General features: G+C 43.3%; 1 protein-coding gene across 1 annotated transcript in view; it reads right to left on the reverse strand.

Moving 5' to 3' along the window:
- Positions 1 to 2,538: 2,538 nt before the first annotated feature.
- Positions 2,539 to 21,227, reverse strand: part of PJA2 (praja ring finger ubiquitin ligase 2) — a 62,905-nt gene continuing 44,216 nt past the window's right edge. Inside the window, 5 exon segments of the mRNA XM_040343219.1 lie at positions 2,539 to 3,262; positions 5,781 to 5,902; positions 6,370 to 6,484; positions 7,151 to 7,262; positions 15,416 to 15,601. Coding sequence (XP_040199153.1) covers positions 3,137 to 3,262; positions 5,781 to 5,902; positions 6,370 to 6,484; positions 7,151 to 7,262; positions 15,416 to 15,601 — 661 coding nt within the window. The 3' untranslated portion in view covers positions 2,539 to 3,136.

The following is a 21,227-nucleotide window of genomic DNA, read 5'->3' on the forward strand; positions in this document are numbered from 1 at the left end:
GCGATGTTCTACCGCAAACCTTAGGAACTTCTGGCGAGCAGGAAGGATAGGCACATGTAAATATGCGTCTTTGATGTCTATAGATGCCAAGAATTCTCCGCCTTGTAGGGTGGCGATCATGGATCGAATCGTTTCCATTCGGAAATGGCCAATGTTCAGGAACGGATTCAGAGATCTTAGATCCAGGATGGGTCTGACATCTCCATTTGGTTTTGAAACCGCAAAGAGGTTTGAGTAAAAACCTAAACCTTGCTCTTTAAAGGGCACTTCCATGATTACCCCTTGAGACATTAAGTGATCCAATCCTTTGAAGAAGGATTTTCTTTTTAATGGATCTTTGGAGAGCCTTGAACTTCGGAATCGGCAAGGTGGGATCTCTCGAAATTCCAGCTTGTAACCTAGGGATACTGCGGAAACTACCCACTTGTCCGGGATCTCTGTCTGTCATGCCGCTGAAAACTGCCACTCGGCCGAGCGGGGGCGCCTATTCATAAAGAGGCTTTGGGGTTTTGCTTGCCTTTTGAACCCCACGGCTTCTTCTTCATCTGGGCCTGGTTTTCTTTAGCCTTTGTGGCTGGCTGAAAAGGCCGTCGCCACTGGCTGGAGGCAGATCTCCCAGGAGACGGGGAGAGAGAACGTTTAAAACAAGGACGCTTGTTTTTCTTCTTTTCTGGCAAAAGAGTGGTCTTACCGCTCAATATCTTTGAATATACTTTTCCAAATCATCCCCGAAGAGGCGTTCGCCATGAAAGGGGAAACCGGCCAAGCGCTTTTTGCATGGGGCTTCTGCTGACCAATGCTTTAGCCAAAGAATTCTGCCATATGCACCAGCTGGAGCGTAAGGTGAGATGCCTGTTGAATTGAATCTCTAATGGCATCCACTGTGAAACATAGGGCCCTAGGCATATTCTCCCACAATTTGACCTGCTCCAAAAACAGGCAGATCTTTCAGCCCCTGCTTCACCTGATCCTTTAAGACCTAACACATACCAACTGCCACCACAGCAGGTTGTGTTATTGCGCCAGCCAGGAGAAAAGAAGACCATAGTAAAGATTCCATCTTCTTCTCAGAAGGATCTTTAAATACTTGGGCATTGTCCATCGGACAAGTTAAGCTTTTATTTACACAAGAGATAGCTGCATCCACAGAAGGCAGACTCCACTTCTTTGTAAACTTCTCCTCCATAAAATAAAGAACTTCAAACTTTCTAGGAGGAGAAAAACACTTCTCTGGATGTTTCCAGTTTGGGTAAATCATATTCTCCAGTAAAGGATGGATCGGAAAGGCACAAGCAGCCTGTGGGGATTTTAATGAACCAAGGCAGGAGACAGGTGATCCAGTTAATTCTGAAGAGGGCAATTTGAATGTAGAACATACAGCTTCAACATAACATTGCACCTGCAACTTCAGAACCTGGGAAGCTGGAAAATGTTCTTCTGTTATCCCTGATTGGATTGGATTAAAAATTCTTATAGAGCCCCGAATGCGAGTTGTAAAACTCACGTCTAAGCGCTTACCAGCAAGCTGGGGGTATCCAGTTCCCAGGAGCAATGAGAAGAGGCTAGGACATCTAAAGTAAAAGAGGGGAACAAGCAAGAAGTAAACAGAAATATAAAAAGAAGGGAGGGGAGGGGGCAGGATACAAGGAGCCTATCTCTACTCCCTGACCATGGACTACAGCCTAGGATTAAGGCAGCGTCCTGCTGGATGACCAAGTGTCTATCCGTAGGCTTGTGAAAAAAGCAGTGTTTTCAAGCCTTTACGGAAGGCCATCAAGGAGGAGGATGCTCAGAGCTGATTCCAAAGAGAATTCCCCAGTGTTTGGAACCGGCAGCCACCCTTTGAAGCTAAGCGACTAGGTTGAATAATCGCCAACAGCGTGTCAGTTGAACGAAGCTCTCTGGGTGGACCTCCAAGTCTGAAAGGAGCTCTAAAACAGGCGATCCACTTTGCTTTTTGCCCTTTTGTGAGGACTTTGTAATTAACACAGCAATTCTCCCTTCTAAGTTGTTCGGGGCTGTTGCCAGAGAGTCCTCCATGACATAGAAAGACCACAGGCAAAACTGGCAACTAGTCATTTTCTCTGTACTTGCTAATATTTGAAACATCCTCTACAGTTGAGGTCAGCTTTAAATCAAGAATATCCTTCATCACACCCTTGATAGAGATCAGATCACATTTTTTACACCATGAAGAAACTCAGATTTCTATGACTTTACAATGTTTTCCTCACTATATTTGACCATAGTTTGATGGTTTCCTACTAGAATGTTTATAAAGACCATTTTGGATTCTTTGCTAGCACATGATGTTTAAATACTCCTTATAATAAGAACATGGAAATAAATTTCATTCAAGGGGATAAATTGAACAAAAAAATGTTTTACACACAAGCTGATACTCTGATGTAAAATATCTTGACAGCCTTTGTAATTACGCTTGGACATTGTGCACTGCTTTATAGTATCAAGTCAGCAATTATTCTATTTCCAATTGTCTTATAAAAACAAAATATCATGAAAAACCACACGTTTTAGTAATGTTTTAATTATGCACTTTAATTTTTAGTGGAATAAACTATTGTTTTGCTTAAAGAACATCTTCACATTTGATGCAAACATGAAAGATCAGTTGATCAGTTACAAAAGTCAGTGGCACAGCAGCAACCTTTCATCATTAGAGGGCACAAGAACAAATTGCTCTGCAAGATGTTTTTGACCCGATGTGAAGAAAATAAACAACTCAAAATAAAACAAACAAGATTGTGTAGCTTCTGTAAAGCTCCTAACTGCATTGCAGTTAAGAAGGAAAAAAACAAAAAAAAAAAAAAAAAACAAAAAAAAAAAAAAAACACAACAAAATATGCTGTGCCACAAAAAAAAGGCAAGCTGAACACAAGTTAGAGCACATTGCATGACAATATCTTTTGCTGCAATTCTTTTCAGATACTTTTAAGCATCAGTTTAAAATACTCAACTAATGCCATAAACTAAACACGGCTTATAAATATTCTAGTCTCCTATAAACTAATACAGATCAGATTTTTTATTACTGTGTACAGATGTATGGTTACACTTTTGTTTTCTTACATATATGTTACAAGGAAAACAAGCAACTGGAATCGCCATTGAAATTTTATCTGGTCCCTGCTGCATTGTGAATAGATGGAGGGCTGTCATGGTCAGACAGAAAGGAAGTGGCTGCTACAGTTTCAGGAAGCACAGATGTGAGGACATGACGGCACACAGGACATGTTCCGGACTGGAAAGAAGAAAGGAAAATATACAATTTCAGTATAAAGGAACACTTTTTTTTTTGCATTATTTTTGCATTTGACTGTATTGCTTTATTTCAACACCATGCAGTACACTTCTATTGAAGTTCTCCTTGCTTTTTTTAATGCTGTATTAAAAGCCAAGTTCACCTTTAAAATAAATGAATGCACAGATATGTGAAAAAAAATAAAATAAAAGAATTGTGGGTGTAATGTCAGGTCCTGCAGACACTGGATGATTTACTGAAGGCAAATGTAAAGAACACCCAATCCAATGTAAAGGGGGGGGGGGGGGGGTTGGGTTAAAAAGAAAAATCTTTGTGGAAAAGAAGTGTAACTGCACAGTCTATTTAGTAAACCAACCCCATTGCCTCCAATTACCACCCTTGCAGGCCACTGGCAACTGGAATTCATCTGTCACGGTGGCAGAAGAATCTTGTAGTTTAAACCACTTGCCCACCGCGCCATAGACATTTTACTGCTACAGCGCGGTGGAGTTATTCTGGGAGGACGTCCTCCCAGAATCCTTCACTCGCGCGCCCCCTGGGGCGCGCTCCTGGAATCATCCGTGAGCGCCGGGTCTAGAAAACCCGGCGCATCACGGATCGCGGTAAATTGCCGCCGATAGCGGCCGTTTACCACGTGATCGCTCTGTCAAATGACGGAGCGATCACTTGTAAACAAACCGGCGTCATTTAATGACGCGGGTTCCTCCCTCCCCTCTCTGTACCGTTCGGTACAGTGTGAGAGGAGGCGGGGGGGAGCGGGTGTCAGCAGCAGCACTGAGGGCTGGATCTGTGACAATTGCAGTCACAGATCCAGCCATCCAGCTCAGCTATCCCTGCGCGATACTCTGCAATACCCCCCCCCCCCATACTCTGCAATACCCATTTTTTTAAAGCGCCCCTGTCCCCGTGTGCTCGCATGCAGAAGCGAACGCATACGCAAGTCCCGCCCACATATGAAAACGGTGTTCAAGCTACACATGTGAGGTATCTCTGCGAATGTTAGAGCGAGAGCAATCATTTTGGCCCTAGACCTCCTAACTAAAAACATGTAACCAATAAAAGTAATTAAAGCGTCGCCTATGGGGATTTTTAAGTAGCGAAGTTTGGCGCCATTCCATGAGTGTGCGCAATTTTGAAGTGTGACATGTTAGGTATCTATTTACTCAGCGTAACTTCATCTTCTTTTATAGCGCAAAAAATAAAAAACCCAGAGGTGATCAAATACCACCAAAAGAAAACTCTATTTGTGTGAAAAAAAAAAAAAAGACAAAAATTTCAAATGGGTACAATGTTGTATGACTGAGTAATTGTCATTCAAATTGTGAGAGCACCGAAAGCTGAAAATTGGTCTGGTGAGGAAGGGGGTTTAAGTGTCCAGTGGTCAAGAGGTTAAGTCACAGATTCCTGTAAATAAAGTGGCTGGGAAGGCGGAGTGCCACACATTTTAAAATGTGACAGCTGCTATGCTGTCACAGGAAAGGGGGTGTTAGGAGGGGGGAACCTATCCTTAAGATTTTTTTCACCAGTGTCACAATACAGACTCCAGGTTGGATATGAGAGCACATTCCTCTGCACAGTATATTTTGGTGGGTAAACAGTAACATAATGTGAACCACATAGCACTTTAAATTTCAATGCTCTTTAGGAAGGAGTGTCCTGCTTTTTCTTGTATACAGTATTAAATGAGTATACGGTATACATACATTTTTAAAGCTACAAGCTGGAATTGGAAGACGGGAAAAAAAAAAAAAAAAAAAACACTGGATTATCTTGATTCACAAACATCAAAAAGGTGGGATTTATAAAAAGGTCACATCCTAGCTGAACGAATACAGTAAGAAGAGGTACCGTATTTGTCGCTCCATAAGACGCACTTCCCCCATCCAAAGAATGGGGGGAAATGTGCATGCGTCTTATGGAGCGAATGCTGACCAGGAGAGCCGCTGAAAGGGGATCGTTTCAGCGGCAGAACAATGCCCTATGCACCACATTGCCCCAGCTAAATCCTGTTTCTCCCCTGCCTTCAGCTGCTACAGGTAGAGAAACAAAAAGGGTATTGTTGTTTAACCCCCACAGGATCGGCATCGATATGCAAATCGTGCGGGCATTGTTATGTTCATGAGGTCGACCACCTCGATTCATATGCAAATTACGGTCACACCTCTGCATGCCGCTCACCTAGAAGGTGAGAGAGAGAGAGAGAGAGAGAGAGAGAGAGAGAGAGAGAGAGAGAGAGAGAGAGAGAGAGAGAGAGAGAGAGAGAGAGAGAGAGAGAGAGAGAGAGAGAGAGAGAGAGAGAGAGAGAGAGAGAGAGAGAGAGAGAGAGAGAGAGAGAGAGAGAGAGAGAGAGAGAGAGAGAGAGAGAGAGAGAGAGAGAGAGAGGACATAAACCATGAAAAAACTGTTTTGGGCACCAAGCTGTAATATTCCTCTGGAGGAAACATGGACATCGTTTACAGATATGACAACACCTTTATTCATTTAAAAAGACACTTACTTTTTGTAGCCAAAGTGCAACACAAGACTTATGGAAGATGTGGTGACAAGGAAGTTCTGTTAATATTTCCTCTTTTATATACTCACTACAGCATATGGCACAGCATTGCTCTTGACCTGCAACTATATATAAAAAAAAAAGTTAGGGCAAGGCATGTCCATGACAGGACTGTAATACAAATTCCCCCTCTCCAAAACAGAGTGGAAAGGTTTTTTGTAGTATACAGAGATCATTTGGAACAATGGAACTGGCAAAAGTGCAGCACTGGAAGAAGATTTCTGGGAAGATAAAACGAATATTTTATATATTTACAAACGCTTTAACAGCTCAAAAGAGGGAGCAAATAAAACATTTAGGCTGGGTTCACACATATGCAGCCGTGGGTTTGTGTCTGGTGCATGTGTGTTCACGGGTTGAAACCAGATTTGAATTTTTGCCTGAATTTGCACCTGAATCAGACCCAAAATAGCGCAGGACCCTTTTTGAATGTGGACCAATAGGGTAGGTCTAAGAATTCAGCTACAAAAACAGGTCATGCAGCATATGGCTTGCCTAATGCAAAGAAACCATTTTAAACTCAATAGCTTACTTATGTGGTCATCTGTAAGAATGATCTGAGGAAGACAGTCAATGTTTTCTTTGGTAGCTGGAGGGTGAGCCTGTTCCACATCTACAGCCAATGATTCCAAGTGAGCCAAAGCAGTCTGTTTAAAAGTAAAAGATTTACAAATCAATTAAAACAAAATACCACTTGATTAGATCACAGTCTACATCCAGTGCATAGGATGAATAGTTCCCTGATTAACCACTTCCCACAGACTTTATATGCGCCCTCATTGAAGTTAGTTCTGTAATTATACATGAATAGTTAGTCATACATGTATTTGTGCTGGGAGCACGCTGCATAGAGACTGGGATCTCACAGAGAGCACCAGGTCTCAATCTAACCATTGGGAACTGGGAAGTCTGGTTCCTGATCACCTGGTAGTGTGTGTTTTTCCCTCTTGAATGAAAAATGTAAACAAACAAAAAAAAAAAAAAGTATACCTAGTAAAATGGAAGAGAAAAAAAAAAAAAAAAAAAAAAAAAAAAAAAAAGGGGGCATTCAATTTTGTTTTTCCTTGTGGTAATAGCAAGAAACACAACTACATTTTTAAAAAAAGTGTTTATTTTTTTACCATTATTGGCTGCTGTGATTTACTAATAAACATTCCTCTTGAATGACACACACACTTTTTATATATACCAAGCTACTGAAATATTTATACAACATTTTCAGAACCACATCAGTATATCTATGCATATTCCATAAAGTTTGTAAGTACTTGATTACAATAAAAAACAAAAAAGTAAACAAAAAACAACACTACCTCCATTGCCTGTGCAAGACGCTCTTCAAGAGCCATATATGTAAGAAGGTGAGGATCCATGAAGGACATGGCTTGTGCTACACCAATACCTTCACCAAAGTCATCCAGCAATCTGTTTAAGAGGGCGAAAAAAAAAAAAAATATTTCATATCTTGGAGTACAGTACAGGAAGACCCTGAATTCTAGGCTTGTACCTTCAGGTGATTGGACACTGGCAAGCTTTTTAAACAGCTATAACCCTACCCCACTCTGAGTTCTCAGGTTTTTTTTTAGCAAAAAGGTATGAACAGAGGACCATACAAAGCTGGGCTACAAAGACCTGGTGCCGGAATGCCAAGGATACTCCCACTGATCTGGTGGAGTGGGAACATAAAAAATGGCAGAGGAGATTTATCCTTCAGAATGTAAAGCTCCAGCAAGACATTCTGTCCATTGAATGATGGTAGACCTGGAGGCAGGATGTCCCTTGCGAGGTCCTAAGGATAGAAAAATAGAGAATCTGTCTTTCAGATCAAAGCTGTTGCTTTGGAGGTAGATTCTGATGGCTTTGACTACATCCAGCCAATGCAAAGCCATTTACATTAAGTGCTTTGGAGCAGTGCATAAGGATGGTAGGACCAAGTCTTCACTAAAGAAGACGACCGACATCAGTGTGGGAAGAAAGGAGGGTCTTGGGTTTAAGTTTATCTTGTCAAGAATGGCTCCTTTACAAGAGATGCTAGACCAGTGTTCTTTAGTATGACACTGAAATTGCAGCAAGAGCTGGCTGCATAATTGGGACTTTAAGTGTAAAGAGCCTTTTACAGCCAAAACCCAGGTTTTTTTCACTTTAAAAATAAATAGTTGTTTGGACCAAGCAATTAATTTTGCAAACAGATGTGTCTGCTGTGAGTTCTGTATGAACTGCATGTAGCATCAGCCACTTACAGTATACAGTAAAGTTGAGCTGAGTGCGATAAGCCATTTCACAGAAAGCCCAGTATTTTCTGAATGAGTATAAAGCTTTCTCTGATTTGCTGAGGTAGAGATTGCGACATCATTCACCCACCCCCACCTCAGCCAGAGAAAGCATTTTACTCGTTCAGAAAACACAAAGCTTTCTGTGATTACTTACGCTGTATAAAAATTGTGTCATCAGCTAAATGCAGTATAAAGCCCTGTATTCCATGAGCAGTACAGGGGCTTTCCAGAAGCAGAAAGCCCCTGTACTGCTCATGGAATACAGCATTTCGTTGACGATTCATACAATTTATACAGGACTGATAATATGCACATTGGTTAGTGAAGGTAATGGTTAATTTGGACCAGCTTGGGGTTGTAAAGGTACGATTTTTTTCCCTAAATAGCTTCCTTTACCTTAGTGCAGTCCTCCTTCACTTACCTCATCCTTCCATTTTGCTTTTAAATGTTCTTATTTCTTCGGAGAAATCCTCACTTCCTGTTCTTCTGTCTGTAGCTCCACAGAGTAATGCAAGGCTTTCTCCCTGGTGTGGAGTGTCATGCTCGCCCCCTCCCTTGGACTACAGGGGAGAGTCAGGACACCCACTAACACAGCTCATTTCTCTATCTGCAACGTAGAGAGAGCCCTGACTCTCCTGTAGTCCAAGGGAGGGGGTGAGCACGAAACTCCACATCAGGGAGAAAGCCTTGCATTACTGTGTGCAGTTACAGACAGAAGAACAGGAAGTGAGGATTTCTCAGAAGAAAGGACATTTAAAAGCAAAATCGAAGGATGAGGTTAGTGAAGGAGGACTGCACTAAAAGGTAAAAGGAAGCTATTTAGGGGGAAAAAAAAAAAAAAAAAAAAAAAAGTGTACCTTTAACTATTTTAAAGTGATAGAAAGCAAGAGTTAGAAAGTTTGAGATGCCCAATAGTTGATATTTGGATTTGTAAAGATAGTTCTCTAAATGTATCTGCCATTAGGACCCACAGAACATTTGTTCTGTGTAGTTTTTAGTCCAATATACTTCCACCCTTTCCTGTAGCCCATTCTATAATCTCATGTATGTGCGATGGGTTCTTTGCAAAGCCTGTATGCTGTGCCCGATTGCCTCTACAGTATGCTGTCCTAAGTCGATGTTTACACCCCCTCTGAGGTTTATGGTCAAATGGTGTGCTGCAGGGAACGGCTATTACATACACAGCATATTTCGATGGACCGATTGCACAAAGAGCGTGCCGTGAATCGCAGGAGAGATGCGCATGCACCGGAGATGTTAATACAAAGAACGGGACAGGTTACAAGGCAACACAGCAAGTAAGGTGACATCTAAAATACAGCAATGAGTAGTGTTTTTTATAATTTATTTGTGTAAAATTTAAGGAGGGGAGTTTAGTACCACTTTAATGAATATAGAGCTACATTTATGGGTCTTTTAAAGCTGCCTAGAGGTCAGATGTATAAAAAGGTCATGTATAAAGAGACTGAAAATACCAAAACATTCATGTTTGAAGTCCAGAGGATCTGGGTATACCATTTTCAGTCCCCACTGACAAATAGACAGTATTAGGTGTACCTCAAATTGTGCATGCTTGTTGGTATGGTACACATTGCATGCATGTACTAAACAGGAACAATCCTGCTTTGACTGAAAAGACCTACTCAACAGGACACACAGCGTTTTCCTTCTGTATGCCAGTTGTGCAGGTTTCGGCAGTCGCTAATAATCGATAGCCGACATTATAAAGCTAGTTTGTGGATATAAACCATATTAAGCACTCTGTGGAATGGATACAATATAAATTTTAGGATTTAAATGCTGATCCAATTTTTATAGTTTGAGGCATTGCTGCTGTTGTGGATTAGTCCACTGCAATGGCATCTATACATTTATTGATTGATGAGGTTCTTTGATTTATGACTGTGGAAAACAGAAAGGGGTTGAATATAGCCATGTGGACAAATTTAAGATGTAATAGATAAAGACTGACAAACAGAAGGATCTTAGATTAACCCATATCTGCCGACACTGAGAAATACGGTATAGGCTGGCAGCTTTTCATCCATCAATGTGATCAAACACTGTTACGTGCTTTTGAATGTGCAATATTTATACCAAGTGAATTGAACTATATTGGATACCGGTTTCGGCATTGGATTACACAAAAAAAAAAGGATTTTTGTACTCACCGTAAAATCCATTTCTCTGAGTTCATAGACGGACACAGCCTTCATTGACCTTAGGGACGTCCCCAAGCAGTGTCAAAAAATTCGAGGGGTGGGAAAAATAACACAGCAAAAACAGGTTACACCCCAAACAAAAACCGGAGTTACTCAACGGAGGAACTCCAACCTTAAACAGCCGCCTGTAACACCCTGCGGCCGAAGGAGGCATCAGAAGATGCACTCACATCCACCTTATAAAACTTTGAAAAAGTGTGGACCGACGACCAGGTCGCAGCCTTACACACCTGTAACACAGAGGCTTGGTTTCGGAAAGCCCAAGAGGCCCAGATCGCCCTGGTCGAATGCGCCGTGACCCGTCGGAAACCACCTAGGAACTGTGGCCGACGAGACTGCCAGGCCCTCTTGTAGGGCCAGCCACCGACACGAACAGTGAGCCCGACTTCTGGAACGGAACCGTAACATATAAGTACACTCGTAGGGCCCGAACCACATCCAGAGGATGCAAAGTGGCCTCCTCTTGGCATTTCGGCTGAGGACATAAGGATGGAAGAACAATGTCCACATCCAAGTGAAAAGCCGAAACGACCTTAGGGAGAAAAAACGTCTGCGGCCGCAGCACCACCTCATCCTTACAGATGACCAAGCAGGGAGCCTTGCAAGACAAGGCCGCCAGAACAGACAGACACCCGTCTGATTGAGGTAATTGCTACCAGAAATAAAATCACCTTTTGTGACAATAAACAAAAAACCTCCCGAATGTCCTCAAAGGGAGCATCCCGAAGCACTGAAAGGACTAAAGTCAAGTCCCATGGGGGTAATAGAGGGCGCACCGGAGGGGCCACCTGCCAGACCCCCTGACCCAACGTACGCACCCAGGAGTGCGATGCCAAGGGTCGCTGCAAGTAAAAACAGCCAGAGCAGAAATCTGGCTCCTAACCGTACGTAAGGCGAGAGCCTGAACCACTCCCCTGCTGCAAAGACAGCAGAATCCTGTACACAACGCATGTACGAGAGTGCCAGTTCCATCTCCCCACACAGAGAAGTAGGCCTTCCATGTATGAGGAAAAAACCCACGTGAGGTAGACTTCCGTGCAGGCAGCACGGTAGAGACCACCGAGCCCAATAGGCCTCGGTCCTTAAGCCCCTGGCTCTCAACAGCCACGCCGCTAAGGCCGGTGGCTGTGAAACAGGGTGGAAGATCGGACCCTGTAACAGAAAATCAATTCCCAGGGGAAGACGCTAGGGGGCGTCTGCCACCAGACGCACCTGGTCCGTGTACCAGAAGCGACGCGGGCAATCAGGACCGATAGAATCCCAACAGCTTCCACTCTGCGCAGCAGGCGAGGAAGAAGCTTCCGAGGAGGGAAGGTGTAAAGTAGGCGACAGTGACCCCGAGGAGCCACCAACGCGCCTAACGCGTCCACCCACAGGTCCTTAAACCTGGCCACGAACCGTGGCACCTACCGATAAAGACGGGACGCTAGAAGGTCCACGTCCGGAGTGCCCCACTTTCGGCACAGACCCCAAAACACCTGCGGGTGGAGAGACCTCTCCTTGGCCCAGTGCAGTGCGACTTAGGTAGTCGGCTAGCCAATTCCGTATTCCCGGAATGTACCCGGCCGATAGAGCCGGACCGGACCCTTCGGCTCACCGAAAAGATGTGCAACAGAACTCCGTGTGCCTCCCTGATGATCAACCTACGCCACGGACGTGGTGTTATCGGACAGGATCCTGACCGGTTGGCCCTGTAGATCCAGGGACCACCTGGCAAGGCAAAGCTTGATTGCTCAGAGCTCCAGAACGTTGATCAGTAGGCAGGACTCCACCTGAGTCCAGTGCCCCTGGGCTGACTGGGTGCCCCAAGCGCCCCTCCCCAACCGGAGAGGCTGGCATCCGTCGTGACCAATGTCCAGTGGCCTGCAGAAAAATGACTTTCCGGCCCGAAGCACCGGAAACACCAGCCACCACACCAGGGGAGACATGATCAGATGACTCAATTGTATCTGGTAATCCAGAGATGACGGAAGCTAGTCCCATCGTGACAGCAGTTCCCTCCGTAGTACCCTGGCGTGGAATTGGGCATACGGAACCGCCTCGAAAGGGGCTACCAACTGACCCAGAACCTTCCTGCAGAATCGCAGAGATGACCGCTTCTGGGTCGGCAACTGCTGCACAGCAGATAGCAGAGTCTGAAGTTTTTCCGTTAGGAGAAAAACACTCCCGCCCCGGAGGAATCCAGAACTAGTCCCAGGTATTGCAGTCCCTGAGACGGAATCAACCCTGATTACAGGACAATCCAGAAACCAGCCGAACACTCGGAGAGACTGACACGTGATAGACACGGCTCCACCAATGCAGAGCTCGAAGAAGCTCGTAGGAGAAGGTCGTCCAGACATCCCATGATAACAAACCCCCGCTGTCACAGCCGGGCCAGTATCAGGACGAGCACCTTGGCGAAAACCCGCCGAATGGGAAGGACACCAATTGAAAATGGTCCCCCCCGACCGCAAAGCACAGAATCTCCGGTGGTTTGAGGATATGCAGGTACACGTTCATGACATCCAAGGATGCCAGAAAATCCCCCTGATAGAGTGCCGCTATTACCAAGCGAATCGACACCACCTAAAAGTTTGCACCTTGACAAAACAAACGAGGGACTTGAGGCCCAGGATTGACCGGGCCCCATCCTCCGCGGGGACACAAACAGAATGGAGTAAAAACCCCGAGACCGTTCCAATGAGGGAACTGGCACAATCACTCCCCTGACCAGAAGATCCTGGACAGCCCCTGACAGAGTCAACCGGCGAACCGGAGGAGGTCAGAAGCCGGAGGGAAAAAACCTGTTTGCCAGACAAGAGAGAAACTCAATCTTGTACTCCAAGGAAAACACTTCGCAATGCGAAGCCAGTCTCCCACCCGAGACACGGGCGGGAGCAGACCTTCAGGCGGAAGCAGGTATGTCCGCAGACTTGTTAGGCATGCGGTATCAGGTGCGCTGCTACCCCGCAGCAGGGATTCAAGCACCATGTAGACCTACCCCCACCGCACAGGGCGAGCAAAAAAACGCTTGGAGGTAGGCAAGGAGGGTCCTTGCACTTCCATAGTGTCAGGGCTGAGTCACCCACCCTGCAAGGCAGGACAAAAAAAAAAAACCCCACTGGTCACCTCCTTGCTGCTATTGCAGAGCATGGGGGCCCCTGGTATTCACCACCCCACCCAGCTGCAGAGGGAGCTGAAAAAACCTGAGGTGTGCTCTGATGTGCTGGCTGTGATGTGTGTCACCTCAAGGAAGATTCACAGCGTTTCACAGCACTAAAACTGTTACAGCACTAAAACTGGTAGAAGAGACCAGAGGCCTAAAAAACTGTTACAGCACTAAAACTGTACAAGATACCAGAGGCTGTGCTGTGTCTGTCAGCGTTACCAAGGAGATTTCCAAGATGGCCGCTGTCTGAGGTAAAAATTACCTCATAGAACACAGCAGCACTGGCTGTGCTTTGTCACCTCAGGGAAGAATCACAGCGTTACCAAGGAGATTTCCAAGATGGCCGCCGTCTGAGGTAAAAATCAACTCATAGAACACAGCAGCTCCCCCCAGAGTAACAACACAGTCCCCCAACAACACACGGGCCCCGGTGGTAATAAAGAAAACCCAGGAGGCCCCCCTTCACAGCCACTACCCAGTCAGGGGAAGGAGGGAGAGGAAGGGGAGAGAGGAAAGCAGGGCGGACCCTCAGTCGACCTCCCCAGGGAAAACACCAGCCAGACCACTTACCTGAGTAAGGGGCCACTACTTACCCGTCCTGCGACTACCCGGCTGGAGGTATCCTAGACAGAACCAACGTCCGTAAACGGCATGGCTGTCGGCCAGACACGCTGTGACACAGCCATAGAGACCGGTCATATGTGTGCCCTAGAACCGAAGTTCCCCGGCCGCCCCTGGAGCAACAGGGCCTGTCGTGGACGTCCCAAAGCTGAGCTGAGGGCCGGCACACGCTCGAGGGCCGAACATGGGGGGACTACAAGGGTCGAGGACCCAGCCTGTCACCCAGTCGGCTGTTGATAGAAGAATCGCAGGATTCAAAAATGCAGGAACAAAATAATAAAAAAGCGAGAAAAATCGCAAGAAAAAAAACTCCAGAGCCCAGGAACTCCACAGAGAGCCTGACCTCCTGTCGTTAGGCAGAAAACAAACTGAGGCTGCTAGAGCAGGGTGTGGGTTATGCCTGGGGGAGCCACGCCCCCTGGGATGAGCGGCATGAAGGAAAGGTTTTTAACACCTTAAGTGCTGTAGAATTCTGCCTAAATCTCCTGGTAGGAAGAAGCATAACCCTAAGGTCAATGAAGGCTGTGTCCGTCTATGAACGAAAGAGAAAGCTTGGTTATTCTGCGACTGTCTAAAGATGCCATACTAATTTAAAAACGTACATAATGTCTCTAAGGGTGCTGTATTAGGTTAGCACAGTATAAAGTTACATCTGACTTCTAGTACATGGAAGTGATGATACATATAGTATGGACTTTCGAGCACAGGTGGTATAATTTATACACATCTCTGCATACTGTGCGAGCTACGTTTACAGCGGCACGGTAGCCCATTAAAATTAATGGGCTGCCATGCCTGTGTTTCTGCAAAAAATAGTTAAGTAGCCCCTGAGAAATCGCATGGTCTTTTTGCACTGCGATTTTACTTTCATGGGGCTGCCATTCAGAATAAAGCAGTGTGTTTTTTGCACTGCAGGTATCGCTGTGGTTTCCGCACCCACGGAGGTATGAACATTGTTATTGTTGATTGGGGATACATGTTAGTTTTCAGGGAATGCACTTCAATTTACACTTTGTGTGGCCTGAAAACCAAAACTGTTCTTTCTTAAATCTTAGCTGTGAGGGGAGCAGCAGAACAACAGCTGAAATATTTCTGCGGGGGGCTCAGGAAAGTACACAAGAGCCAATTAGGAATATGCCTATAGATATACCAAACTTCTTGCCTCCGCTATCTGTGACTTGTACATCAGTGTGATTGATATAAAACTACATGAAGGTTACGTTAGACAGACCCAGAAGCCTATAATGAATATAACGATAACCATAACAAACAACATTATTAATAATAGGTAGGGAAATGGTAAAGCTTTACCTCCATTCAACTTCCAAATCTTCACTCATACTTGAATCATCTTCTAAATTATTATTGCCATCTAAAATAAAAAATCCTGGTGGAAAATAATTGTTTCCAATTTCATTTTCTTCATCTGTGCTGCTCTCTATGTCCTCGTGATAGTGTAACCAAGGAATTTCACCATCTTCTAAAGACGTTTGTTCCCTATGGCAGGAAAAAAATAAAAATAAATCTATATTGCAGGATGACAAACATTGTAATATAACTGGATGTAGCCATATGACACTACTGTATTTATAAAATGCAAAGTAAACAGATCAACACAAATATATAGACAGACACTCCAGTCTTAGGCCTCATTTACACTTGTGCTTAAAGCCCTCAATTGATTTCTGCAGTTGGAAGCACAGATGGCTGTGAAAAGCTGTGACTGGGAAGCCTGTACACAGCTATGACTGGCAACTGTCTGCTATGTACCCACACATCCAGCGGTTACCTGTGGTTAGAAACTGAACAGTCCTAAATATCTGTGTCCAGGACCGATCGTCTGTCCATACCTGTAGGTGACAGCCGAATTACAGATACATGTGAACAGCTGCAGATCCTGTCAGACTAGAATTGCTTGATAACAGCATCCGGACGGAAACTATTCACAACCAGCTATTCCAGCGGCAGGAATTTTCTGCCAGCAAAAAGTGTAAATCTTTTTTTTTTTCTTTAAAATACTAGAAATATGTATGGTAATAGACCATAAATATTTTAATATGATTATAAGCTTAAAAATACTGTATATTGTGAAAAGTGGCTTAACTTTTTAGGATCCAGATATTCAGTTAAAGAAGAACTATTGCTTTTTTTACCTACGGTATATTACTTTTTTATAACCCCTGTCGGATTGTTTGCTGTTATTTGTGTCCAATTGCTGAGATTTCACTTCACTTCCTGTCTCAGAACCAAAACAGGAAGTGAGAGGAGAACACTGCAAATTAAAAAAAAATGGAATTCTTAGGGGCCCCCAGGTCACCAGAAGTAATTGTCCCTATTGGAAGATTTCCCCTCTATTACTTTTCTGGGGACAACCCAACATTTTAGATTTTCTTTTACCTTCACTTTCACCGATCATGGTAAACAGGACTAATATAAAGAGGATGAATCTCCTGAACAGGGACAAGCATTCTAATCCTCCACTATCCAAAACAAAAACAAGTTTTGCTTTTAGTTAGAATTTAAGAGTACTTTTTTTGTGGACTGTTTTTTTTTTTTACAAAAACACACACGCGGGAAGCATTTGGAATGCATCCCAAAATGCATCAAAGCGGAAAGCGTTAACGCGCATGCAGAAACGCTTCAAGAATGGATCAGTTTTTTTTTTTTGTGGTGGTAACCATCTGTGTCGATTTGATAAAGGGGGGGGGATCCCATTTTCTATCAGTTGTAAAATTTATAAAAAGGTTCTGCTGCTCTAGACAATGAATCTGAGTCTAATGGTAAACAAGACCTGTACATATACCCAAGTTTGTCTGTTCCCTATAGTTTTACCCTTCTATTTAAAAAAAAAAAAAAAAAAAAGGTAAAACTATAGGGAACAGACAAACTTGGGTATATGTACAGGTCTTGTTTACCATTAGACTCAGATTCATTGTCTAGAGCAGCAGAACCTTTTTTAGAAATTTTACAACTGATAGAAAATGGGATTTCCCCCCCCCCCCTCCTTTTATCAAATCGCCTCAGAGAGATGGTTACCACCACAAAAAAAAAAAAAAAACCCCCGATACATTTTTGAAGCGTTTCTGCATGCGCGTTAACGCTTTCCGCTTTGATGCATTTTGGGATGCATTCCAAATGCTTCCCCCGTTTTTTTTTTACTGTACTGGGGTCTGCTACATTGGATGCGTTTCTGATGCATTCCAGTACAGGAAAAATATAGCATATTCATATTTTTTCTGGAACTGACTGCACCATTGTGAAGTTTGCCACTGAAAACCAAATAAACTACTTTCCATTCCTTTGATCCAAAAAAAAAAAAAAAACACACCAAGCTGCATGTTGCGCGATTTGGCCCTCAAGCGGAAATAAAATTTAGCATAATTAATATCTTTTCATACAGCTGAAGTCTTCCAGGACCTTATTAAAGTCCAAATCCAGACAAAAGCTAGTTTTAATTTTGTTAGATCACAAAAAAAAACACTTTTGTTGTGGCTATGCTTTGTGGGAAGTGGAGGCACAAGGCTGGAAGGAGAAAATGCCATGCCTTCCCTTAAGGTGAAATCCTGTATTACATGGACTATGAAGGAATAGCTCTAAAGAGGTTTGCAAAAAATAAATCCCTATAGATCATCCTCAATACATTAACAGGAAGTCCTCCATTCTGTAAAATTGTGCTTACTTTTTAAGAGCTGCCCCCCCCCCCCCCCCCCCCGCCTAGATGGCAGAATGTGCCGACTGTAGGATGTGCAGCACCAGCACCTTATGAAGTACTCCGCTTTGTTCCCTTACCCACAACACATAAGCAATCCAGTCTCTAGCACAGGCTTAAAATGTTTTGTGAAGTGAAAGGTATGTATGCAACCAATTTGTACAAAATGATGATGATGATATTAGTTTGTGCAGCGCTTCACAAAATGAGGGCAGACAATTACAATACAGAAGGAATCAGAGGGCAATGCTTGCTAGAGCTTACCGTACATAAATTCATGTCCCCATCTATATTGTGTCCTGGTGGTATGTATCATGGTTTCATTATTTTCACTTGTGAAATGTCAATAGACAATTAATGAAGAAAATATATAGCGGTGCCTGGAATGTAGTTGCCCTTCTCGTACTCATTCTGTTTTTTGTTGTGTGAACTGGTGCCCAAAACTGAATTGCATATATTCAAGATGAAATGTTATCAAGACTTTGTATAAAAGGGCAAAATGGCATCCCTTGAGTATTTGTTTTCAGCAGTAAGCGAAAAAGAGCCCCCTTTTTTATTTGATGTAAAAAATTTGTACGAAAGCAAGCTTGATCCTTCGATAAGTGGGGAAGAGGGCGCTAGTGAGAAAATACCTGAGATTGGGACAACCTCAATCCGAGGGTCCCAATGGTATGAGTGGGAAAGTGATAAACAATATATTTTTAATATTTTTTAACACTCTGGTGACCATAGGAATCATAAATATAATGTATCTCCAATAAATCATGTACATTATAAATCATACAGCAGCTATAATAGCAAAGCCGCTATCGCAATCAGTGAAAATGCAAGAAACACTATTCAATAGTGCGTCTCATATGTGACAACTCAATTAAGTGGAATGACACAACTAAACAGAAAAAACAGTCCATAGGTGATTGTTTCCATAAGTGAATTCAATTCAGCAGAATGTGGATCATGCAAAAAGTCTTGAGTGTTACTGCAGCCACCACCATACACTAGGATTACACCCGAAGTGCTCTTGTCAGGAGATAGGCTTACCAGATGCGGTAGACTCCTTTCGTGAAAAATGGGTCAATTAGGCTGAACAGGTATCGGTGCCTGCACACTATTCGACCATTCAGACTGCAGATCTTATAGCCAGTAATACCCAGGAAATCCATCCAAAAAATATCAAAACAGGAAAGAGCTAAGTGCATTAACTTTTATTAAAAAAACACAAATAAAAAACGCTGATTGGCCCCTTACTTGGAGGGTGCCAGCCCGGCACTAGGACTACATGCGTCTAATCAGGACCCCGGCTGATTCTCGTGGGTCACTGCGTATGGAAGGCGCGTTGGTTTGTTGCACAGCGTGTCAGCGCAGGTTCAGCTGGTGTGTGAAGATGTCAGACTAGCCTCCGACAATTGTTTCGTGGTTTACCACGTCATCAGGGGGTCGTCCCCTCCAAGTAAGGGGCCAATCAGCGTTTTTTATATGTGTTTTTTTTTATAAAAGTTAATGCACTTAGCTCTTTCCTGTTTTGATATTTTTTGGATGGATTTCCTGGGTATTACTGGCTATAAGATCTGCAGTCTGAACGGTTGAATAGTGTGCAGGCACCGATACCTGTTCAGCCTAATTGACCCATTTTTCACGAAAGGGGTCTACCGCATCTGGTAAGCCTATCTCCTGACAAGAGCACTTCGGGTGTAATCCTAGTGTATGGTGGTGGCTGCAGTAACACTCAAGACTTTTTGCATGATCCACATTCTGCTGAATTGAATTCACTTATGGAAACAATCACCTATGGACTGTTTTTTCTGTTTAGTTGTGTCATTCCACTTAATTGAGTTGTCACATATGAGACGCACTATTGAATAGTGTTTCTTGCATTTTCACTGATTGCGATAGCGGCTTTGCTATTATAGCTGCTGTATGATTTATATTGTACATGATTTATTGGAGATACATTATACTTATGATTCCTATGGTCACCAGAGTGTTTAACAATATATTTTTAATATTTTTTTATCACTTTCCCACTCATACCATTGGGACCCTCGGATTGAGGTTGTCCCAATCTCAGGTATTTTCTCACTAGTGCCCTCTTCCCCACTTATCGATTCTATTGCAAAATATATTTTTATATGTTTTGTTACAGAGGAGCAGCTTGCTATTTAAGTAATAATTATTTTATCATTTGTGATTTAATTTTTTATATACTTATTTAAGTTTGGCGCGGAAACACACCCTATTCACAAGCTTGATCCTTAACTCATTTGTGGAGCCGAGTGATGAACAATGAACTGCATGTGATTTACTGTTCTTGAGGAAATACCTGCCTACGATTTTTGCCCATTAAAAAAAATAAGTCAAAAGTCTGTCACAGTATAGTTTAAAGTGGAAAGTGAAGATTTAGAAGATTTATTACTTATCAGGCTATTTTGAAACTAAGAAATAAATCTGTAAATTAGCCCTGAAATGTTCACAGAGCTTTGCTGATTGCAATTTCGAGACACTGCAGTGCAGAATCACATCAATGCAATAAGAGTGCATCTACTACAGGAACATTCAGGAATAAAAACACTCAAAGATTATTTACTCGTTTGAATACAAATATCCTTTCCGTAGTGCTACCAAGAAATCAGTCAAACCCACCTAGATAACAGTCAAGTTATTAACTTTCTTTACAACAATAATAAAAAGATAAAACATAATCAGTCACATTACTCATACCAGGAAATTTCAATGCACCTCAGCAAATCTCAGTAAAAAGCACATTTCCAAATGTTTCCCTTTTTAAAAACAAACAAACAAAAAAACAGTAATTTTAATAGATTATACTCCCATTTCCTCCTGATTTTTTATTTTTATGTTTCCTAGTTCAGGAGGGGGGGGGGGGGGTGGGAAAGCCACATGACCCCACTCAGATATAAAAGACATTGGCCCAGATTCTCAAAGAAGATACAACGGCGTATCTCCAGATACGCCGTCGTATCTCTGAGTCTGAGCCATCTTATCTTGGCGCCTGATTCAAAGAATCAGATACGCCAGAATTTGTATAAGATACGACCAGCGTAAGTCTCCTACGCCGTCGTATATTTACTGCATATTTACGCTGGCCGCTAGGGGCGTGTACGCCGATTTACGCCTAGAAATATGTAAATCAGCTAGATACGCCAATACACGAACGTACGCCCGGCCGACGCAGTACAGATACGCCGTTTACGTTAGGCTTTTCCCGGCGTAAAATTACCCCTGCTATATGAGGCGTAGATGAGGCGTAGCAATGTTAAGTATGGTCGTTGGAACAGTGTCAAATTTTTCACGTTTTACGTTGTTTGCGTAAGTCGGTCACGAATAGGGCTGTGCGTCATTTACGTTCACGTCAAAAGCATTGGCTTTTTGCGGGTTAATTTGGAGCATGCGCAC

This window comes from Rana temporaria, chromosome 1, assembly GCF_905171775.1.
Source record: "Rana temporaria chromosome 1, aRanTem1.1, whole genome shotgun sequence".
In the NCBI taxonomy this organism is placed as follows: Eukaryota; Metazoa; Chordata; class Amphibia; order Anura; family Ranidae; genus Rana; species Rana temporaria.